The sequence below is a fragment of the Macrobrachium rosenbergii genome, chromosome 42, assembly GCF_040412425.1.
Source record: "Macrobrachium rosenbergii isolate ZJJX-2024 chromosome 42, ASM4041242v1, whole genome shotgun sequence".
Classification (NCBI taxonomy): domain Eukaryota; kingdom Metazoa; phylum Arthropoda; class Malacostraca; order Decapoda; family Palaemonidae; genus Macrobrachium; species Macrobrachium rosenbergii.
In genome coordinates this window covers 35,831,000-35,853,105 of record NC_089782.1, presented here as the reverse complement: position 1 = coordinate 35,853,105, position 22,106 = coordinate 35,831,000, and the positions used below count along the sequence as shown (strand labels likewise).

The window sequence follows — 22,106 nt, the reverse complement described above, 5'->3', positions numbered from 1 at the left end:
ATCGATGCCGCTATCACAAATTCATTTTCTAATCATCCACATTTAGATGAGTCTAAAAACCAAGAAGCTGCTAGATCGTTCCTCACCTCAACCTCAAGTTTGGGTTCGTGTTCCTCATCATCGTCATCTTGGTCAGCATCGTCGAATTTCCAGGAGAAAGTCGTCGTTCCTGGAACATCAGTGTTGGTAGGTTTAGAAATTTTGACAGATCAGTCAGTATTTACAATCTACTCTTTTTTTGTTTTTCTTGGAGCTGACGGTAAGCATTGGCAGCAGATACCACTGAAGCTTCCGTTTTGTTTCTGATTAGCTGATACTTCTGCCAATAACGATCCCCTTCAGTGATCTCAGCTGAGGATTTTTACTGTCGGTTCCAAAAATGAAGACGACTGTTTAATCTTTAGTTAATATATTGACCAAGGTCCCATAGTACTAGAAAAGGTACAGCGTTGACATACACTGTCCTTGAAAAATTCCTCTTTTTGAGGGTTTGGCCAGATGGCAAAGCAATTTTAAAAAGACCCACTTTCAAAGAAACTTATTCGAACTAAAAAAAAAAAAAAAACACCTGAGTGCAAATGCTTATTGGTTGAGCATGCTCACAATAGTCTCATTTGTCGTATTTGTTTTCAGTATTCTTTTGTATTTCCTGTTTCTCTTCTATAATTTGTTATTCATTTTTGCATTTCTTTTTTTTATATTTGGTTGCTTTCCCTACTGGGACCCTTGGCCTTACGACATCATGCTTTCCCATCTAGGATATAGCTAGGCTAATAATGATAATACTATCATTCTAAATGTGAGATAGCTTTCCCTTCACGGTGAAAATTTTAATTAGGTTCCTGCCATTCTACAACCGGTGACTGACACACCAATCAAAACTTTCGATACATATAATGAGATGAAGGTGGTAGGGCGCCACATACCTGCAGCGGAGGAGAAGGGCGCTCCCACGGCCTGTTCGTCCCAGTCTATACCGCCCCCTCCTTCGGCTTTCTCTTCGTCGTCAGCGTCGGGGTGCCAAAGAGAAGCAGACTGCCTTCCTTGGCTTCGTCCAGATATCTGATGAATATCGAGAAATGAAAGAAAAATAACCTAATTCGCTTACCTCTTGTTTATAGTATAACTGTGGTATTAGCTCTCTCTAGGCCTATGTTTGCCACATGCAGTCTGGCTCCTCATTCCCAAATCCCTCACGCAGTTCCTTTTATGACAAATACTTGATTCGCGAGCCTTTACGTGTGGAAACCTTTACTGCTTTTCTTCTATCATTCTGTTTTAGCTTCTTAATCGAAATAAATCGCTTTTGGGTTTATCCGTCAACCACCCATCAACCATCATGCTGAAGCTTTTCGCTGTCACTACTTGAACTAACATTTTTTTTTTTTTCGTTCTATCGCCTTTTATTTGTTGTCTTGACCTTCTCAACAGCCACCTCGGCAAGCATTTTTAAAATCATGAAAATCTCCAATCCTACATCATTTATTTCTCTTGCATCCTTTGTTTTAAAAGACTCTCAATATATTCCATCGACACAGAGCTGCGTTCACTTCAGACGGCGTCTTAACGTTTATATCTTCTGTTCTCAAGTCCATTTGTTCATTATCCTTTATCTCCACATCTGCTTTCCTTCTGTGCTTCTTTTTCTCCATTTCCAGTTACCAGCACAGTTTACGTAAATGGGAGAAAAGCAAAAAAGAAATACGCGTCAGTTCCATGACGAAAACTGAAGATCTCTTCCCTGCGAGCAAAAGTATGGGGTAATTCTTCTTCTTTCTCTACCGATTTACAGTTTTTTCTTCTTCTTCTTTTACTACTAATGTCATTAGACCGTTGTTAACATGCCGTTTCTTTAGCAGTTAATTCCTTACCTGTGTGTGTGTTACATCATATTAGATTATATTACACTATTTCTTTGCAAGATAACCACAGATTACAATTATGATTATTTTATCTGAGTATTGGAACGTATAACCTATCGGATTCCGTTTCATTTAGGTTCTTAGTTGCTACGCCAGTTTGTAGTATCATATAAATGAATTGGCCTCAATGGGAGTCATTGACCTTAAGTTAGGATTATTGCTAAGATTATTATTTATATGAAAATATGCTGAGGTTAATGAAAGGCTTTTGAATAGTTTTTAATAGACTTTTTAATGGTTTTATTCATTCAGTAACAACCAGGTGAGCACTATAATATGATAATGCATATGTGTAAAATAGCATGCACATGCATTTATGAATGAATGTATATAAAATATGAATGTATTACAGTAAATACATTATATATATATATATATATATATATATATATATATATATATATATATATATATATATATATATATATATATATATATATATATATATAAAGATATTTGAACTAGTGCTTTTCCGATGTCTCTGACGTATTGATGCGATGTCTGAAGACTGGAAAATACAAAGAAGCAAATTTTTGGCGCCACATAACGATTCTTCCGTTTTCTATTCACTGTTAAATTCAAGTACAGGTCTGTTGTCAATGACTGATGAGGCCCCCAGACATAACTCTGAGACATAACTAAACTGAGTCTCCATAAATAAAGACAAAATCCACGAAGGAAAGAGAAAAAATGGAGTGCTGCAAGGCCTTTTGACTTGTTGTCCTTTACTTAGCAGACTATACAAGTCGAAAGGCCTTGCAGCACTCCATTGTTTCTCTTTCCTTCGTGGGTTTTGTCTGTATTTATATATTCATCATGTTCCACATCTTCGTGGTTCAGTTATACATGAGTCTCCATATACTTTCATTACAATATTTGTAGTAGTAGTAGTAGTACTAGGCACGATTTGCCTTTGTAACGGCTCCTTGCTCGTTCTATTCCTCCTTTGTTTTTGTTTAAGTTTATTGTCTGTAATGCCAAAAATCTTTTATAAACCCCTTCCTATTTTCAGTTTTATCTTTCGATAGATCTGCAAATAGAAGGGTGTTAGCCATCAATTCCTCCTTATTTTCTCAATATGGCTGCTGCACGAATCAACATCTATTTCTGACGTCACTGTTTAATGGGCAGTAGAGCTGGAAATGTTCCAGGTTTTCAGTCATCATCTAGGCCTATATCTATTTCTAATGTCAATTTAAGTTTGGCAGTAAGTTTCCTGTTATTTCTTCACAGCACAGACATTTTGTATCTTCCCATATTAACCTATTTTCCACCTCGTCTCTTTTTGTAATCTTTTCAGTTCCTGGTGAAAGTTCAGTTCTTAGTGGAAGTTCAGTTCCTGGTGAAAGTTCAGTTCCTGGTGAAAGTTCAGTTCCTGGTGAAAGTTCAGTTCTTGCTGAAAAGTTCTGGTGAAAGTTCAGTTCCTGGTGAAAGTTCAGTTCCTGGTGAAAGTTCAGTTCTTGGTGAAAGTTCAGTTCTTGGTGAAAGTTCAGTTACTGGTGAAAGTTCAGTTCTTGGTGAAAGTTCAGTTCCTGGTGAAAGTTCAGTTCCTGGTGAAAGTACAGATGGCGCTCAAGGCAAAAGGCGTAATGCAGGCCACATCGTATTTCAAGACCACGCCAAGAACATCGTAGAAACAAACGCAGTCCTTCAAGAAGATGTGAGAACCCAGCGGTGGAACGTAGGCGACCTTGTTTCCAAACAAGTCTTCCCAGCGGTTGTTAACCTAGAAGGGAGTGGATCAAGAGCATGAACTCAGTGCACGATAAGCAGACTTCGTCTGGCAGTCAGATGAAATTTTGCTTCACGAAGCTAAATCAATGGTAAATTGAACTGAGTTTTCCAGGTGATGGGGCACTGTTTGACTTTACTTTATTTGGATGCACCATTCTCAACCGTTTTTTTGGCCGTGGACCCTGAAAGAATTCTACCAAATAAGGATATAACAGGGAGAAGTGGACGGGAAAACAATGATTCCTGAACAAAAAGGAAATCTGAACGTTCTGGATAGTACAGTTGGTAACGTGTTGGCCTCGTATTCTTGGGGACCAGCGTTCGCTCCCCGCCAAGGAGCGGATAGTGAGACTGCCTACTGGATCATTACTGCCATGAGTGACGACATGGTGGGGGGCTGGGGTTACCCGGCTGATGTCCGCCCAAGAGGCAACAGCCTGTTGGAGGACTGAAAGCTTTAACTTTAACTAGAAAATCCACCCCAACCACCAACACCCGCCACCCCAACTCCCTCCCACCCCCAAAACACGCATGAAAAAAAATTTTAGCAGGCCTAATACAATCATTGAGTTCGATGTTTTACCGCAATTAAGCTAAGGAAAGGAAGTTTTATATATCCTGGATTGGCTCTGGAAACTGTTTAACGAATCTGCACCTAACCAAACATGATAAAGGTAAGGCGATCAGAAATCTCTTAGTTTTTCTTTCATAAACCTTTAGGGATCCCTTTCTCACAGTTTGAGGACCCTTTGATATAAGATTCCCCCTCTCCCCTCAAAACAAAAAAGGGTGTCATATGGCCCCGTTGAGAATGGCTGATTTAGGTGGAAGATACACATCCTACCCTCCTGAAATTTTAAACTTTACTTTTCATCTAAATAACTTTATCAAAAATATGTTGCTGTAAAACATTCAAAATAAAGTACTCAGACTCACCCACTTGGCTCCCAAGTAAAGCCCGAGACTGCCAGTTCGTTCGTTTAGGCTTTTGAGACCAGCCTGGTCATCAACATACATCAACGTTTCTCCAAGTTCCTCGCACTTGGTTTTTGCTGCTTCCCACGTCAGAAGTAGTGTTTGGGGTAGAACCGTGACGAATCTGATGCCAGATTTAACGGGTAAATAAACTGCAGTACTGTCGAACATGTCCTTTTCCGGCTCGTGGTACAAAGGGACATTGGTGTAGATGCGACACTCTGATGTTCCGCCATCCTTGGCCCAAGCATCACATTTCAGTGAATTGCAAATGGCGGCACACCTGAATCGGAGTAGGTCCGCAAAAATTCATCAAAAGTTACTTAGAAATAAAGCTGTGATTAATTGTATTCTTTGTAAACATTCAGTTCTTTACTGAACTTTGACACTCTGATGCTCCACTGTCTTTGGCCAAAGCATCGCATGACACTGAATTGCAACTGGCGGCACCCCTGAATCGGAGTAGGCCCGTAAAATTCAAAAGTTACTGAGGCGTATAGCTACGATTAAGTGCATTCTTTGTGAACATTTAATTCTTTACTGAACTTTGACTGAAAAATTTTTCATGAACAATACACAACGCTGTCCTTGCCACGTCCTACCTAGCATTACCGACGATCCCATACAACTTGACGTTCCCGCTTGGAGCGTAGCCCTTGATAGTGAGACGGTAGGTGGTCCCATCTACAAAGTTTTGCCATTTGAAACTCCATACAGACAGACAGATAAAAGTCACAGATGCCAATGATTGCCACATATTCAAATGAAACAATGATATTTTACCTGAAAGATAGGAATGGATGATGTTGCGGGGGGAGTTATACCAAACCCAAAATCGTTCATATTTGATATAGGCCTAAAGACCTGTACCAGTGATTGAATATTTGTCTTCCCTACACAATGAACCTCTGAAGAAACGACTTTTGATTCGCCTGCAATAAAAATGGCTCGTATAAAAGGAACAAACAATATGTTTGACATCAAAATACCTAGGAAGGAATTTATTCCTAGATCAGTTTCCCAGAACAGAATGATACTACCTTATCGTACAAACCATATGAACATTATTCTCAGTTATGATTCACATTTTGAAAAATACCCATAGTAGCATGAGCCTTGGAATGGAGAAACAAATCCACAGTTATGTAGTTGTACAGATATATTTAAAGATAAAGGGGAATCAAACAGATTCTCGAAAGCTCTCTGTTTATATTATTTCTAAATATATCTGTACCCATACGTAACATTATATATATATATATATATATATATATATATATATATATATATATGAAACCTTATATATATATATATATATATATATATATATATATATATATATATATATAACCTAAGTTATTTTCGCTCAGAATCACTCAAGCTGCCCGTTTCAGCTTCCCAATAGGCGAGCTTTACCTCAGTGGAGAGAGACCCGAATTTGGACGGAGCCACTGGGAGCCGGGGAACGTGGCTGAAGCGAAATGGCGACTGAGCCATGATGGCTCAAACTATATGGAGGTAGGAGTGGAGCTGAGTTGTCGTGGGGAGTGGAGCTGGGCAATAAATAGCTTTAAGTAGTTGTGAATATTGGCAAGTGCTGTGAGACTTAAACTTTGAAAATGAAAATATTAATTTACTAGCTTAGAAAGTTTATGATGGGGCTTGATATATTTCTCTCTCTCTCTCTCTCTCTATATATATATATATATATATATATATATATATATATATATATATATATATATATTAATGCATATATATATATATATATATATATATATATATATATATATATATATATATATATATATATATATATATACAGTACATATATATTAATATATATATATATATATATATATATATATATATATAGATTCCGTTTCTTCGTGTAAAAGATTTTCGTTACATTTGATTTTTCCTTTGTTTCTTTACCCATAGGTTATACAAGCAGAAATTTTGAATCATTTGCCATTTGAAAACAAAAGAATGTAATTTGTTTTATTATTTTAAAAAATATCTTATTTTCTTTACTCTTCTCCCTTCTGTTTTTAGTTTTCTGAAAGGAATACTATTGTGCTGGCTTGTCTGTCCGTCCGCGCTTTTTCTGTCCGCCCTCAAATCTTAAAAACTACTGAGGCTAGAGGGCTGCAAATTGGTATGTTGATCATCCACCCTCCAATCATCAAACAGGCCAAATTGCAGCCCTCTAGCCTCAGTATTGTTTTTATTTTATTGAACGTTAAAGTTAGCCATAATCGTGCTTCTGGCAACGATATAGGACAGGCCACCACGGCCGGCTGAGAATTTCATGGGCCGTGGCCCATACAGCATTATACCGAGACCAGCGAAAGATAGATCTATTTTCGGTGGCCTTGATTATACGCTGTAGCGGCTGTACAGAAAACGCACTTTTACTTGTTTTTATTCCATATCCGCTAGGCGCAATTGATCGCCCATCCCTTTGGCTTCCAAAGTGAGATTAAAGGCGACGCTTAAGTCGATTACTGAACGTCACGCGAACAAAATAACAAAATATTAAAACATTTATTTATTACTCGGTTATAAAATATATTATATGCCCCTGTTTCGCGGAAGCCAATAATGGCATAAAGGCTGGAATAACTTTTCAATTATCGCTGCAAAACACATCTCATTTGAAACCTTGTTCATAAAGGAATAATACAATATGCTAAAAGCATTAACCCATTCATTACTTAAGGTTCTTTGCAGCGTGCCTTCGGTCCCTAGCTGCAACCCCTTTCGTTCCTTTTACTGTACCTCCTTTCATATTCTCTTTCTTCCATCTTACTCTCCTCAACCCTATCCTAACAACTGATTCATAGTGCAACTGCTTTGAGGTTTTCCTCTTGTTACAATTTTCATACCTTAAATGTCAATTTCCGTTTCAGCGCTGAATGACCTCGTAGGTCACCGGCCCTTGGCCTAAATTCTATATTCAGTTCAGTTCATTAACCCATTCAACTTTTGACTGAGCTCTCCTAAAATGATTGCGGTCCAGTTGCTTTGATGCAATTAAGTAAAATTGCTTTTTAACATTATATACCCGTTGTCTCGTTCAATTATGGTTCCGTCAACACGAAACAATAATATAAAATTCAGCTCAGAAACCTCATGGTAATAATTTAATCTTAAAAGGGAGTTTATTGCTAATGACAAATTTCGATACTTCGTGCGTGCCAAAGAATTTAGCAGCACGGAAATGTATAATTAACATAAGCTTTTTTTAAAAGATGGGAATTTAGTCTATCGATCGTAATATATGTAATATATATATATGATATAAATATATATTATATATATATACACACACACGCACATATATATATATATATATATATATATATATATATATATATATATATATATATATATATATACATATATATATATATCGTTGCATACTCCGTAACACATTTTATATTCACATATATTAAGCCAATTCACTATACCCCTGGAATAACTTAAACCCTCTGGCAATTACAAGTGATAGGTGCTTCGCCACCAGTTGGATTCGAACTGCCGGCTGGTTGACAAACAAATAGTTTACAGTGACTATGACCACTGAGCCATCACAGAGTTAAATAAGTTGATATCGATTCTGCTGTACACACACACACACACACATATACATATATAATTTTATCAGTCAGATGGAATAGCCTTCTCAGCATTCATACGTATACCCACTGCAATCACCGAGTGATTGATTGGCTTGTTTACGTAATTTGGCGTCGCAACAGATATGGACATCGATTCCGGAAGTACGTTTTAGCTGTTTTTTTATTATTTAAAAATCTCTCAATGAACACCCACTCAGTCCATACAGATTTAAGCTCATAATGTGAATTTTATATAAACCTAAATTCTGTTGTCTAGATAGAAATTATTTTGTTTAATATTTGGTTTTTATTCCTAGCGTTGCATAATTCTATTTCAGACCAACAAACTTTGTCTTACATTTTCCTTTGAAGTCATGTTAGTGATATCAGTAATTTTTTTAATAAGGTAGGAAGGAAATCGAATGAGAGAGAGAGAGAGAGAGAGAGAGAGAGAGAGAGAGAGAGAGAGAGAGAGAGAGAGAGAGAGAGAGAGTGGCGAATACAGAATGAAAACTTCGATACCATAATAAGACGTCAGTTTTCTTTGGATGATATATATATATACTGTATGTATATATTAACTTTATAATTTACACAAGTATCTGTGCATTAATACAATTACTAACAGGACCTCACTGTAACTGGATGGTATCTCGTGGAGATATTTACTCAATAAAGGTTACAAGCTTTCCAGGCCTAACAGTCCTCATTGTCAAGTATTCGAAGGACACTTGACGATGAGGACTGTTGGCCCTGGATAACTTGTAACCTTTATGGAATAAATATCTCCGTTAGATGCCATCCAGTTTCAATGAGGTCCTGTTAGTAATATATATATATATATATATATATATATATATATATATATATATATATATATATATATATATATATATATATATTACATTGCATGTGTGTGCGTGAGGTCATGAGTTAGAGATCAAGATTTCATTAACTTTTTATCGCTTCCTGTAATTTATATCCTCTGCGCATTAAGAAAAGCTTCTGGGTCTTAAGTAGATTTCATATTGCTTCTTGCAAAGCTTTATTTATTATAACTATTAAGCCAAAGCGCAGTTCCTGCTAAAAGCCTTTTACAGACGATCAATTTGAGTTCGGTTGTCGATGAAACGCCATTAATTATGTTGACAAAAATTATACTCTTTTCTGAAGTACATTTAAAATTAAGAATTTTAAAGTGAAAATTCTCTCTCTCTCTCTCTCTCTCTCTCTCTCTCTCTCTCTCTCTCTCTGCATTCTAGATGTTTACATTTTTAAAGTATCAGTTAATGATACCTTCGGTGGAACAGGTTTTTGCGTATTTTAAATATAAAAAAAAGACATGTATTCAATTTACACATCGAGTCAAGATTAAGGCAAACTTACCTTGCAGTTCAAAGACCTCGAACTTTCGAAAGTAAAAATAAAGCGTACACTGAATCAACAAAAGGTGAAGAGGGTTAGACTAACTTATATATATTATAGGCTTACTTTTTGAGGGGAATGTGGTGATGATCAAGGTCCGGGTGTTGTGGCCAGGTGAGGGAGGGAGTGAGAGACGGAAGAGCGAACCTCAGCATTTCGCTGACTTTCTTCCCGATCCACCAGACGCGGCCGTCCTCCACTTCCCTGTTCTCTTCCTCTTCTCCGTCTTCATTCACCTCCTCTTCCACTTCCTCGGTGGTTTCGTTGCTGGTTTTACTCTTCGCCGACATCTTGTGTCTGGCGTTACGCTAAAAACTAGTTTCCCAAGTTGTTTACATTCAGTTACGGAGATGTCTCCCAATACCCGCCAATGACAACACTTTTTCGAGTGAAATTTTGATTGTCCGTAACAGTTATATAACAGCCATACCTTCCATTCCTGAATATCACTTATCGTGCTTAACTACCCTGGCATGTACTACTTATCTGCAGCTCTAGTAACATAAATAACAGGATAAAACAGTGGATGAAAACACACAAATATGGAAGTAATACGATTTGGATCCTGTCGCTATGGACGCCGACCCGTTGCTATGGTGAGTTGCCAGTTTGCAATATAGTTTTCTCTCGAGTTCGCATAGCAGGTTTAACAATACTCTTTTTGCTGTTTTATACCACATCATTATCTAATTTAAATTTATGATAACGACAGAGGGTTTATCATCGTAATAACACAAAAAAGAAAGAAGCGGCTAAACTATTACCAAAACTTCAAATTACGAGACGTTGCCGTGAACTTTGCGAGCGAACCAAATCCATAGATATGAGGAAAATTTTATTCTCAATAGAAAGCTTTTCCTTTGTCTAATCGGTATATGTCTGTCCTAAGCATAGAGATTCCATGATTCAAGTGAAAACGTAAATAAGAGGGGCTGTTGAATCAAAATAAAGAACAATCATCTGCAAGTTTTCTAGTTTTTAAAAGCGATCGGATGTTTGTCCTACTACAGAAAGATTTCATTTCCTCAAGATTCGCGATAAAAAAAATCATAAATGATTGATGTATGAAGGCAAAATGCAGATTACTATTTTGTATTAAAGCAACTTTCCAAATAGCAATGGATATAATTCAGGTCAAATACATTTATTTTCATATTACAATGCCAAGCATTACGGTATATAACGAAATCCCCACTGGAATGGTGGGAAAACTGAAATAGTTTTAGTTTAGGAAAACCTATTATTGTATATTATCGAGGATAAATCAGCAGCGTTTTGTTTTCTATATACACATGTGTATTCATTAAGAAGCAACCATTGCTGTAAAGTTTATGCGTTTTTCACACTATGATGAATGAATTTGGCCCTCGATAATATTAGTCGCAACTTAAGTTAGGATATTGGACGCTGTCATCGTAATGTTAATCCAAACTCTGCGAGTTATTTGCAGTACTATCTCTCGAAATAAATTCTTGAAAGTAGGAGGGAACTTATAAAAAAATGTGTGGTATTATATAGACAATAAACTCAAAGTAACACAAGCGGAGGATGAATAGAGCGAGCAAGGGAGCCGTTTTAAAGGACACTCCCGTCTACTACTACTACGTTGATTCCAATTCTGCAAGTTATTATTTACCGATTTTGTCGGATTTTATAAGTCGATGGCTGTTAATAATGTCACATACGAGATTCCGTAAGTATCCTTATCATTCATTAAATAAAATGGACGCAAAGTTCCCTGAAATAACAAAGAAAACGTAGGAGATCGAATAAGGACATATTTTCAACCTCCATGATGTCTTTGTTGCCGTCGAATGAACGGACACATTTTTGATGAGCTTTTCTCTTAGTTTACGATGACGCAAAGTTGCAATAAGTTTGAATGTTGAGATGAATTTGAATGTCGGAATAAATTTGAATGTTGTGGTGAATTTGGATGTTGTAGTAAGCTGAAATGTTGCGATAAATGTGAATGCCTTTCCTAAGACTCCACCCAGCCATTGTTGCTTGAAGAACCCGAAAAGGTTTTTCATGCAGAAATGGCTATGAAATGACAGGGCATTAAAAGAACCTAAAAACACCAACCTAATGCAACCCAGGGGTGTTTACTAGTTGAAGTTTTGCCGTATTATCTATGAAGGGAGATGCTGTATCGTCTTACGTTATGAGTCTAATTTGATTAAGTTTTTAATCATTTCCGCATAATGGTTTTTGGGTTCAAAGTAACGAGAATGAAGTCTTTTTCAAAAATGCAAGTTACAATCCCATATGTATTGGCAATTTATAAAATAAATGCTGGCTGCCCTATGAATGAACTAATAGTCGTAGGCTACCCTACAAATGAGCTAATAGGCCGGGGCTATGTCTTTGGTGGTCTGGGTAAAATTTAACGCAAAGATTAGCTTGAAACCAGTAGCGTAATCGAGTACAAATATAGGCCAATAGTATTTCTGACCCTTATTTACCATATATGCTATTTAGTAGACAAATTTGACAGTAGGCTTAGCCTTTCAGTCTTAAATTTTGGTCAGGTTTGAGGGTACACCTCACCGGTCCTGGTCGTTTCAGCTGTAGCATCCAAAACAACATGAGATGTTATGTTTATGGTATTTACCATCATTATTTTTTTGTTTTACGTACATCCCCAAGGAGCTGGTACTAAACACGGCGTCCATTTTGCACGTAAACTTGCTTACGGCCGAAAAGACCCAAACTCCACCTCAAGATGTCTAACAAGGTCCAAGCTATTGAGGGACCATAGCAGGAAATGCTATTGTGGGGTATCTAATAAAACCAGTGAATTAGTTACAGGTAGGGTTCACGACTTACTTGGGTGGGTCCAGGGGGTCCAAGCCCTCGGCCAGGTTAGCGCACGGCGTCCGAGGTTTGGTTAGGTTAAGGCAAGTCTGGTTAGGTTTTGTTCCCTCTGAAATGGCACCTATAGAAATGCCTACCAGGTGTACAGTATCCCTGACCCCTCACTCTGTATCCACCCCCAGGTATGCATACTAACCTAACTTAAACCATCCCAAACCTAACCTTGTAAGCTGTGAGGGTGCTGGGTAGCAGGCTGGTTCCTACCTGTCCATAGAATAGATTCCCTTACTTCCCTACATAACTTGACCAAGGATATTGTTCACTTCTTCAATCCTTTCTTTGGTTAATATGTCCTGCCACTTCATATCTCCCTCAAGACCATTTTTAAATGCTGCCAATTTCCTATCCATCAAAACTGACCAGTTCCATTGTACTGCGACTCAGGCAACTGTTTGCATAACATTTGGTAAAGCGATGCTATAGGAAGGAGACGATCAAAATAAAAGTAATTTCAATGAGGGCTTCTGAAACATCACATTAAACAGACATCTGTGAACAGCTACTGCACCTTTACGACTCATTTCCATTGGTCTGTTTAGGCTGCCAATCTCTTTCTTAATATTTCTATACAGTTTGTCACCATACCAAAACAGTTTCGTTGTACAATAATTGTATTTTCAGGCCCGGCAATGCTCTGTCTTGTATATCATGTGACGGCACATTTAGGAGCGTGGCAGATGCAATAGAACACACTGTTGTGTGTCACAAAAAGCACAGGCTGACGAACAAGTATGAGGGACAAAACCAGATAGAAAAAATTAAAGGTAAGGTTTAAGAAACTTTTTTAAAGTGTAGATTTATCAGTTGTCATGAAGTGTCGTAATGATATATTATTATGTCAGCATAGTGATGTGAAGGTGTTATTATATTGAAGGCTTTTTACTTTATCTGTGGTTGAAGACAGGTGATTTTTGTTTGTTTTTTCAGGATCAATAACGTGGACGAGAGCAAATGTTGCACACCTGCTGGATGTACTGAAAAAGAAGGTGGCTGATTTGGGCAAAGCCAAAGCCCATTACAGGACCAATGAACTAGGAAGGGTTTATGATGAGATAACTATAGAACTGGCCAATATTGTAAGTAATTAGAGTAGCCTACTTCAGAAATCTTAATTGTAAAGCATTTTTGTGGTATTGAGCAGTAGCAAAAACATATCAGATGGTTTGTGAGGTATGCTTGAAAATTCCAGATATTACACAGCTTGTAGTTTTTCCTTATAATTTCTAGCCTAAATTAAACTCACTGCAGTATACACTTCCTCAGTTTAAGAGAGTTGTACCATAAAATGCATAGCTTCTAAAACAGTAGCCTAGCAAAATATCATCATGTATAGATAATAGTTGAGGAGTTGCAGTGTTTCGTTCTAGAATTATATTCCTATCCTGTTTATTTTTTAAAGTGGTGTGTATATTAGAGATGTTGATGTTTATTTATTGTTCAGTATTGATACTGTACTCTTTACTGATCTTGATAGATAGTGCCTGTAATATGTGAATATAAATCTGCTCCTCTAGCATAGTATGAGTATCTTGTAAACAATAATTGTAGGTCGTAAATGGTATATTTCTTTTTAAACATTTCTTACTGTACTCTATTAAACATTAATCAAACAGAACGTTTTTTGTCGTACTTTTATTAACGTATAATGATATACTCAGATTTATTTACTTTAGGTTAATTCACAGATTGTAAGATTAGAATAGTGCACAAATGTAACTACATTACTCTTTTCCAGATTGGACCAGGCATTACGTTACCAAATGACCAGGAAATGGAATCTTCTGCAGAGACGTGCACTGCAGCACGAGAGATCAAGGAAAAGGTTACTGAAGGAAGGAATGCCACCCCCTGACCCACCACCATTTCATCCTTCAGTTAAGGAAATAATGAGATGTAAGACTGCCAGGTGTAGAGCCCATTTTCATTTGGAATACTGTAGTGCTTTAACTGGTTTCATATTTGGGTAATTCATCTCTCTGTCTCTCTCTCTCTAGTTCCTCGTTGGACGAGTCGGTAGAGTTCTCGACCAGCACTCTGCTAGGCCCGAGTTTGAGTCTCTGACCGGCCAATGAAGAATTAGAGGAATTTATTTCTGGTGGTAGAATTAGAGGAATTTATTTCTGGTGGTAGAAATTCATTTCTCGGCATAATGTGGTTCAGATTCCACAATAAGCTGTAGGTTCTGTTGCTAGGTAACCAATTGGTTCTTGGCCACGTAAAATAAGTCTAATCCTTCGGGCCAGCCCTAGAAGAGCTGTTAATCAGCTCAGTGGTCTGGTTAAACTAAGATATAGTCTCTCTCTCTCTCTCTCTCTCTCTCTCTCTCTCTCTCTCTCTCTCTCTCTCTCTCTCTCTCTCTCTCTACCATCCAGTTTCAGAATAGATTAAATAAAGTGATCAACATTTATGTGATATATGTATTTTTTAATTTATTTTTGTTAAGTGTGTCTCTTGAGACAGACTAGTAAGTGTTCGAGGCACCTCTAGCCATGTAACCCACTTGAGATCAAGCTTACAAGTCATCTCTCATTGTTCATTGAAATGCCAGTGAGTGATTTGCAGACTTGCAATGCTTTTCCCAGAAGTCTAGTAATGTATTCTTAGCAGTGCCATAGTTTCAAAAGTGATTAATTGATCTAAACATTTGTGTAATGCCATTGCAAGTTATTTACTTGGTACTAAAATAGCCTCATGTCACATTGAACAGGGAGTGCTTGCACTCTTAAGAAACCATAATAAAATGGAATTTATTTTTTTCAGGTGTTGAAGAAGAAAAGATCAAATATTTAAAGGAAATGGAGCATTCTGACAAAAGTTACACTTTGAAACTCAAAGAAGGGGAATTGGAAATTCCAGAGGAACTCTCCGTTGCTAGAGTAAGTACTCAAGTTTTCTGATTTTCTCTTTTCTGTATTCTGTTCATGTGAATGTGTTGAAGATTATATCACAAAGTACTTGTATTATGCCATATGTGAAGAAAATACTTGAGAAGTTTGATATTGCAAAGTAAAGAACATGTTTGGCACAGGCAAACCATTGAGGATCTGTTGCAAAATCATTTCTTTAGATATTTACAGTAATAAGTATCTCTTTAAAGTAATAATAAATGTCTCAGCAATGTATAAACTTTTCCATGTACTTTTTCTGTACTGCCAAGAGTGGTAAAGCATTATCCAGGAAGCAAGTCATCAATAAAAGGAAGATTTAAGTCACTGATAAGTAACCCACAGTAGAGAGCTCCCCCAACCCACAGAGTCAAAGTTTTCATAAACGCATTTGCTACTTGAGATGGAAGCCTGTGTTGTAGTTTGTACGTACGGTACGCAGATGCCATTATGTCTTCATTGACTCATTTTTGGATAAAATGTTTGGTATGTAAGATTATGAAAACAACAGTTAACAACCGAAAAATGTTTATTTCAGGACGATCATTTTGAATTTTCTGAACCAGCATCTGCAAATACTAACCAACTTTCTCAAAGTAAGAATGGAGAGGGTGAGAGCATGGTTCTGAAAAGGAGCAGTGTTTTGCATATAATAAATCAGCTTGAGGAAGGAGTTGGATACGAGAAGATCATGAGAGAATTCGGAATTACGGAACCAGTTTTGACAGCAATTGAACAAAATGGAGACATTATTGCTCAAGGGTATGTTATGTTATATTAATCATGTCTTTCAAGGACGACCTTGTGCCGTACTTTTAGTTTCTAAACCATATTGGGTATTCAAGTGTGTCATTTTGCTTTTTCTTCTGTTTATGTGTACTTGTGAGAGCTAAATACTGTAAAATAATTCAGTGGTCTTGTTAAATTACTTGATAATAATTAAACCAGTGGCTAGTTGGTTAAGTATATCTTAGTTTCAGACCACTGAGCTGATTAACATTTAGGGCTGGCTTGAAAAATTAGACTTATTTTTGGCTAAGAACCAATTGGTTACCTAGCAACGGGACCTACAGCTTATTGTGGAATCCAAATCACATTGTAGCGAGAAATTAATTTCTATCACCAGAAATAAATTCCTCTAATTCTTCATTGGCCGGCCGGAGAGTCAAACGCGGGTCTAGCAGAGTGCTAGCCTTGATATATCGACTTGTCCAGTGAGGAACTTCAGCCAGTGGCAGTGTGCTGGATTTTCAATACATATGTAGCACCTTAAGACTAGAATTCATAAATGTGTATTGCAGTTTACTCACTGAATTTTCGTACATAAATACAAACCGTTGTTTTAGTGTAGTTTAATTTAGAGTTGCTGTGGTAGAGTCATGCCCTACCCAGGCATGTCATATAATCATAGGAACGGCAACAGGAGAAGTAATTTTAAAAGAAGGAATAGTATTATAGTGCTTCATTCTGTGTACTTGAAATACATTTTAATTTTTCAGTAAACAATGATTTCCTATACTGTAGTGTCCATGCATTGCGATTACAGTACACTTCTTTTAACACAGATCTTAAAATCTTAGAATTTCAGAGGCTGTGCTTAACACAGTTATGTGAATTACTTTTTAAAAAAATTCATGTAAGGAACTGTTTTTATACATTTGAATTATAATGATTTGCAGTAGTGTAAGTGCTTATTCAAAAATACAAGTACTCTACAAGTATGCAAGCAGTTACACTGGTTAACCAAACATCTCATAATTTCTTAGCACTGTACGGACGTTCCTCTACTTACGAACGAGTTACGTTCCAAATGGCTGTTCATATCTTGAGTTGTTCCTGAGTCCGACTTGACATACTCAGAGTCAATATGTACAGTACTATTTGTTTTTCATACTAAAACACAATACTGTAGTAGTACTGTACTGTGTTTTATAGAGTATTTTATTAACACAAATGAGGTATAAAACCTAAATACATTAAGCAAATTATGATAATAATACAGTAAAGTACAATTTTAATTTATGATCACGGTTGTTCGTCTCTCAGAAACTTTGTAAGTTGAAAGTTTGTAAGTAGATGAGCATCCAAATGAACAAAGACTAACACTTTCACCATTAAAAATTAATTTTTAAACCTGCATTTAACAATGAATAGCAAATACATTGCATTATACAACTACTATATATTGAACATTGTAGTTAAGAACCCAAAAACAGAGGTACAAAAAATAATTTTTTTTATTTCTCAGATTTGATGAAAACCCAGTCAGTAAAAAAATCTAAGTTGAGGTCTGTTAAGCAGAGATGCAAGTGTATTCCATCATGCACTTCTCGTCTCTAAAAGGTTTTCATTATTGCCTCTGTTTCTAAGAGCCCTAAATCAAAAAAGGTCCAAATCAGATTAGTTCTGATATTCAGAGTTATAAGCAGCTACGACAGGCAAATGTGTATTCGAACATTGTCAGGGTAAAGATACTGTACATGAATAAACATTAAAGTGCTTGGTACTGAAGCTCTGCCTGGTATTTTCATGTGGCCCTGCACTTATACACTTGCATCATCATAGAACTTTATATACAAAATATTGAATAACTGAGAAATATTCAGTAAGTTTTAAGAAATGAGTCGACTACTGGACTGTAAATCATGTACCATGCTTGGTGGTCTAGGGGAATTAATTGGTTAGTAAGCAACAATAATTAGAAATCTGTGTCTACAAACATTGCTAAATGTAGGCTTGAAAGGAATTCATTGATTCATTTGTTAGGAAGTAAACTTAGCATCACTGTTGAACAAGTTAAGTATACCTTAGTTTTACCAGACCACTGAGCTGATTAACAGCTCTCCTAGGGCTGGCCCAAAGGATTAGACTTATTTTACATGGCTAAGAACCAACTGGTTACTTAGCAATGGGACCTACAGCTTATTGTGGAATCCGAACCACATTATAGCGAGAAATGAATTTCTATCACCAGAAATAAATTCCTCTAACTCTTCATAGAACTGAAAGTTGTAAAGTGTCATTTGGACAGCTAAGTAGGAGACCAAAGGAAATGGATGACAAGTAAAATGCAGAAGCCAGTGTATCTTGGACCAAAGGGTCACTGCAAAACTTTCAGTACTATCATGCAAGGTAAATTAAGCAGTAATCGCCTTTCCCAAACAGGTACCAAAAATGGAGTGTCCCTTAGTTTATTTGTTATGTAATTTACAGTAGGTTCTGTGTTCCTCTGGTGAGAACTTTAAATAATCAATTTTTGCTCTTGACTAATGGGATACTTTATTCTTATGTACCGGTAATTCAAACTTTTCCTATTTTTCCTTATTTATCAGCTACAGTGGCATTGCTTTCTGCCATTTGCTTTCCATATATGCCTATGGAATCTTCCTCTTAGTTGTCTAACTTCTATGTTGTGAGTTCGCTTTAGAGTTCACTTGGATATGTCAAGTATTTTTTATTTTAGCATTCACATGTGGAAGGATTAATTTATGTCCTGATTACTGCTTAAGTTTGGATGTACTGAAGCTACTTGACACAGTGTTGTATTATTTCAGGGCTCAGCGTTGTTCTTTATGCCATATTTTGCTGAGCACTTACGATGACGTGGTTGCTCATGAGATCGAGTGCAGCAGAACATATCAGCAGCTGAAAGACATTAATGGATTGACAATAGGTAACAGCTGCATGTATTGACGTACAGTACTGTAATTATTAGCGTTAACATCGCTAGAATGTGTGAGTGGAATTTTGATGAAATTTGGTGCAGGTATTAATTTGATGACCTTGAGATTATTATATTGAATAACTTTTGGGAGAAACCAGTTGGAGATTAAAGTAGATTTTTTTGTTTTCATGGTGCTTTAGAGTCAAATACATTCATTTGGTATCGTTTTCCTTTTGATAAAGTATAATAATAAAACTTAATAATTAAGTCTACCGGCTTGACTTTTAACATCAAGGTCTTGGGTTTTTTTTAATCTTTAATTCTTCATTCATCAAGGTCATAGAATTTTTGGTGATTGCCGGCAACATATTTATAGTATCCTTTTCTTGATAAACTGGAAAAGCAGTGTCCCAGTAATCGAGATTACCAAGATTGACTTTTAAAGGCCAGTTTAATTGTCATTTAGCTTGCTGCACAATTTGGAAATTCTTTTCAACAGATTTCAAATACCAAATAGCCATCTGTATGTTGGTGGGATTCTTCTTTGTTATTTTATTGTTTTAATTTAATCCAGTTTTCCATGCCTGACTATTAATGGTCATTTTCTCAAGATAAAGACTTCTATAGCATTCAATCCCATGTTGGTAAGACAATTTCCAGTGATGGATAATACGTGTTTAGTAGTGTTCTTTGTCTTGCATGAATATTTCTGGTAAAGATGCTTCATCATAAAATTATCTAGTGTACAATTGTTACATTTTTGGAGCACTATGATTTACTGATGGAGATTCATTTATTAATAATGTAATATTGTTAATAAGTCATATGAAGTATCACTATTAACCCTGATAATTTTTTACCTTGTAGTATCATATCGTGTCAGATGTTACTGTTCAATGAAAATATATTTCATGTAACTTCATCATACTATTCATGATAAACTGATGAGTTATTCAGTTGATAGCATATACTCTAATGTCTTAAAAAGCAAATGAAAGATGCTATCCTTTACATTTGTGAGGGATTCATTAGCTGCCATTGATACTGTAACATCATGACACAAGGTTTCTAAATTATTCAGTCAAAATGCATATGTTGTATGAAAATTGATTGCACAAATAAAACTCATATTATGTCATCAGATTTTATGCTAAAATTAAAACAAGCTATTTCTTATTGACATCAGCAAATTTATTTCCTTGTTGCAGATAAAGAAGAACATTTTGTAGGTTTCTTACCTGAAACAGTGGACCAGCTGGTAGATATAATCCTGAAACGGTACCCTAAACTGACCAGGGGTATTGAATGGAACAAAGTTGCTGCCCAGCTCTCTCATATGGTATGTATTTTTCATAATTTGCCAGTTCCAGAATAATTTAAAAACTTTTTAATCTCTGTTTTTGTCTTACATTTGATATCTGTTAGTTGTTACCAGAGAAAACGAAAGAGTAGCGTTCAGTTGTATGTGGTTCTTACTTATGTATAACCATTATCTATAATATTCAGAATGGTATATGATTTGATCACATAGGGCATGGTCACACCAATGGAACATAGCGATGGTTATCATAAATGTAAGAAGAGGTATTTGAAGTACTGTACTGTACTCAATGAATGGTTGCAAGAACTTTTTTTATCCAAGTGCCACCAGAAGTGCATGTGTAAGACTCCAGTCCAGTTACATTTTTCCAAAAGTTACTGCCAAGTTTATATAAAAGTAATTTGAATTGTATCTGTATGTATTAATATCTGCAATTCTCAAATCATTAAACTGTAAACCATTGGTAAACAAAGTCCCCACCCCTCCACTCAAGGAATACTACAGTTTCTCAACAAAAAAGAAATTGTTTTTATTAGAATTGCGTTTAACTTTTGTTAGAACTTGTTTGTTGTGGAGTAATGTGGTTTTTTCTGATATTTTCATATAAAATAAGAGCTGTTGGAAACACTTGATAGCATGAAAATATTGAATAGCATAATTTTCACGACAGCCACCGGGAAATAAATATTAAACTTCATTTAGGAAGTGAACTATAATTCATTTTTTCCTCTCTTGTTTATGCATCTCTTTCACTTGTACACAGAATTTGATAATGCTCTATATTTCAGAATAGTTGCCTGTTCCTTTATTGATTTTGCAAGTGTTACAAACTGCATAAATGATCTTTCCGTCACACTTTCTTCTCTTTCCTTTATGCAGCAAAGCGGGGTAACAGCTCTCCGCTGCAGTCAGAAGTGGCACAACCTAATTGCCAAGTGTCGTAGGTATCAGAGATTGGACGACTGGGCCAAAAAGCATAATCATGATCACAACATTCCCCCTCCAGACTACTATGAGCGTCTCATACCCTATGCTGAGAGCCGTCTGAAAGTCGAGCCAAGTCAGGAAAGTATTCAAAAGTTCCTTTGTGCTGGCCTGTACGCTTCCCGGAAAATCGACCTGGTTTCTGACACAGATGGTAAAAGCAGAGATGTTAAACCTGATGCTTTTGAGGGAAAGGAAGTGTCAGCCACATGGAGCGATGAAGATAGCAATTTAAGCAATGATCTAGGGGAGGAATTTAATAGCTCTGATATCCTCATTTCACACCTGGATGATATTGATATAGATACAAATGAAGGTGGAAATATGGTTCCAGAGATTCAAGAGGTTGTCAACCAGTCACCAGAGACTTCTTCAGCCAAACTGTCTACTTCTGAAGAGGTTAGTGACTGCTGGTTTGTTTATGTCAACCTTTTCATTTTTTATAGTGATCTAAGTAAAACCTTAACAAGAATGACAAATTTGAAATAGCATTAAGAATTTACCAGTATAATTGAAACTATATCTAGTTCTTTTGCATACAAGTCTGAAATTGTACCAATAAATTCAGAAGTCCACTGAGAGTCACTCGTTAAAGTGAAACTAGTTATGACCATTGAGTGTCCCCAAAGTATTGAATTTGAACATGCGTCAAGTTTTCAGAAATATATTATTATACGATTTACTGTATCTTATTTG

At 36.3% G+C, this 22,106-nt stretch overlaps 1 protein-coding gene and 1 long non-coding RNA gene across 3 annotated transcripts in view; one reads left to right on the top strand and one right to left on the bottom strand.

Annotated features, from left to right (window-relative positions):
* Positions 1-22,106, top strand: part of LOC136828256 (uncharacterized) — a 28,809-nt gene that overhangs the window by 916 nt on the left and 5,787 nt on the right. The window contains exons 2-10 of one of the 2 annotated variants that reach the window (XM_067086118.1): positions 47-186; positions 13,178-13,320; positions 13,484-13,632; positions 14,292-14,449; positions 15,317-15,432; positions 15,980-16,203; positions 18,996-19,114; positions 20,314-20,444; positions 21,306-21,809. In XM_067086118.1, the coding sequence (XP_066942219.1) occupies positions 14,317-14,449; positions 15,317-15,432; positions 15,980-16,203; positions 18,996-19,114; positions 20,314-20,444; positions 21,306-21,809 (1,227 nt within the window). In that variant the 5' untranslated portion in view covers positions 47-186; positions 13,178-13,320; positions 13,484-13,632; positions 14,292-14,316. Of the gene's footprint in view, positions 1-46; positions 187-11,242; positions 11,373-13,177; positions 13,321-13,483; positions 13,633-14,291; positions 14,450-15,316; positions 15,433-15,979; positions 16,204-18,995; positions 19,115-20,313; positions 20,445-21,305; positions 21,810-22,106 lie in introns of those variants that run through there. The other variant, XM_067086117.1, reaches the window with a different exon arrangement.
* On the bottom strand, positions 53-10,254 carry LOC136828260 (uncharacterized). The gene is made up of 3 exons (XR_010849972.1): positions 9,746-10,254; positions 927-1,062; positions 53-169 (listed from the first exon to the last, which is right to left on the bottom strand). It is a non-coding gene; the product is annotated as an uncharacterized lncRNA (long non-coding RNA).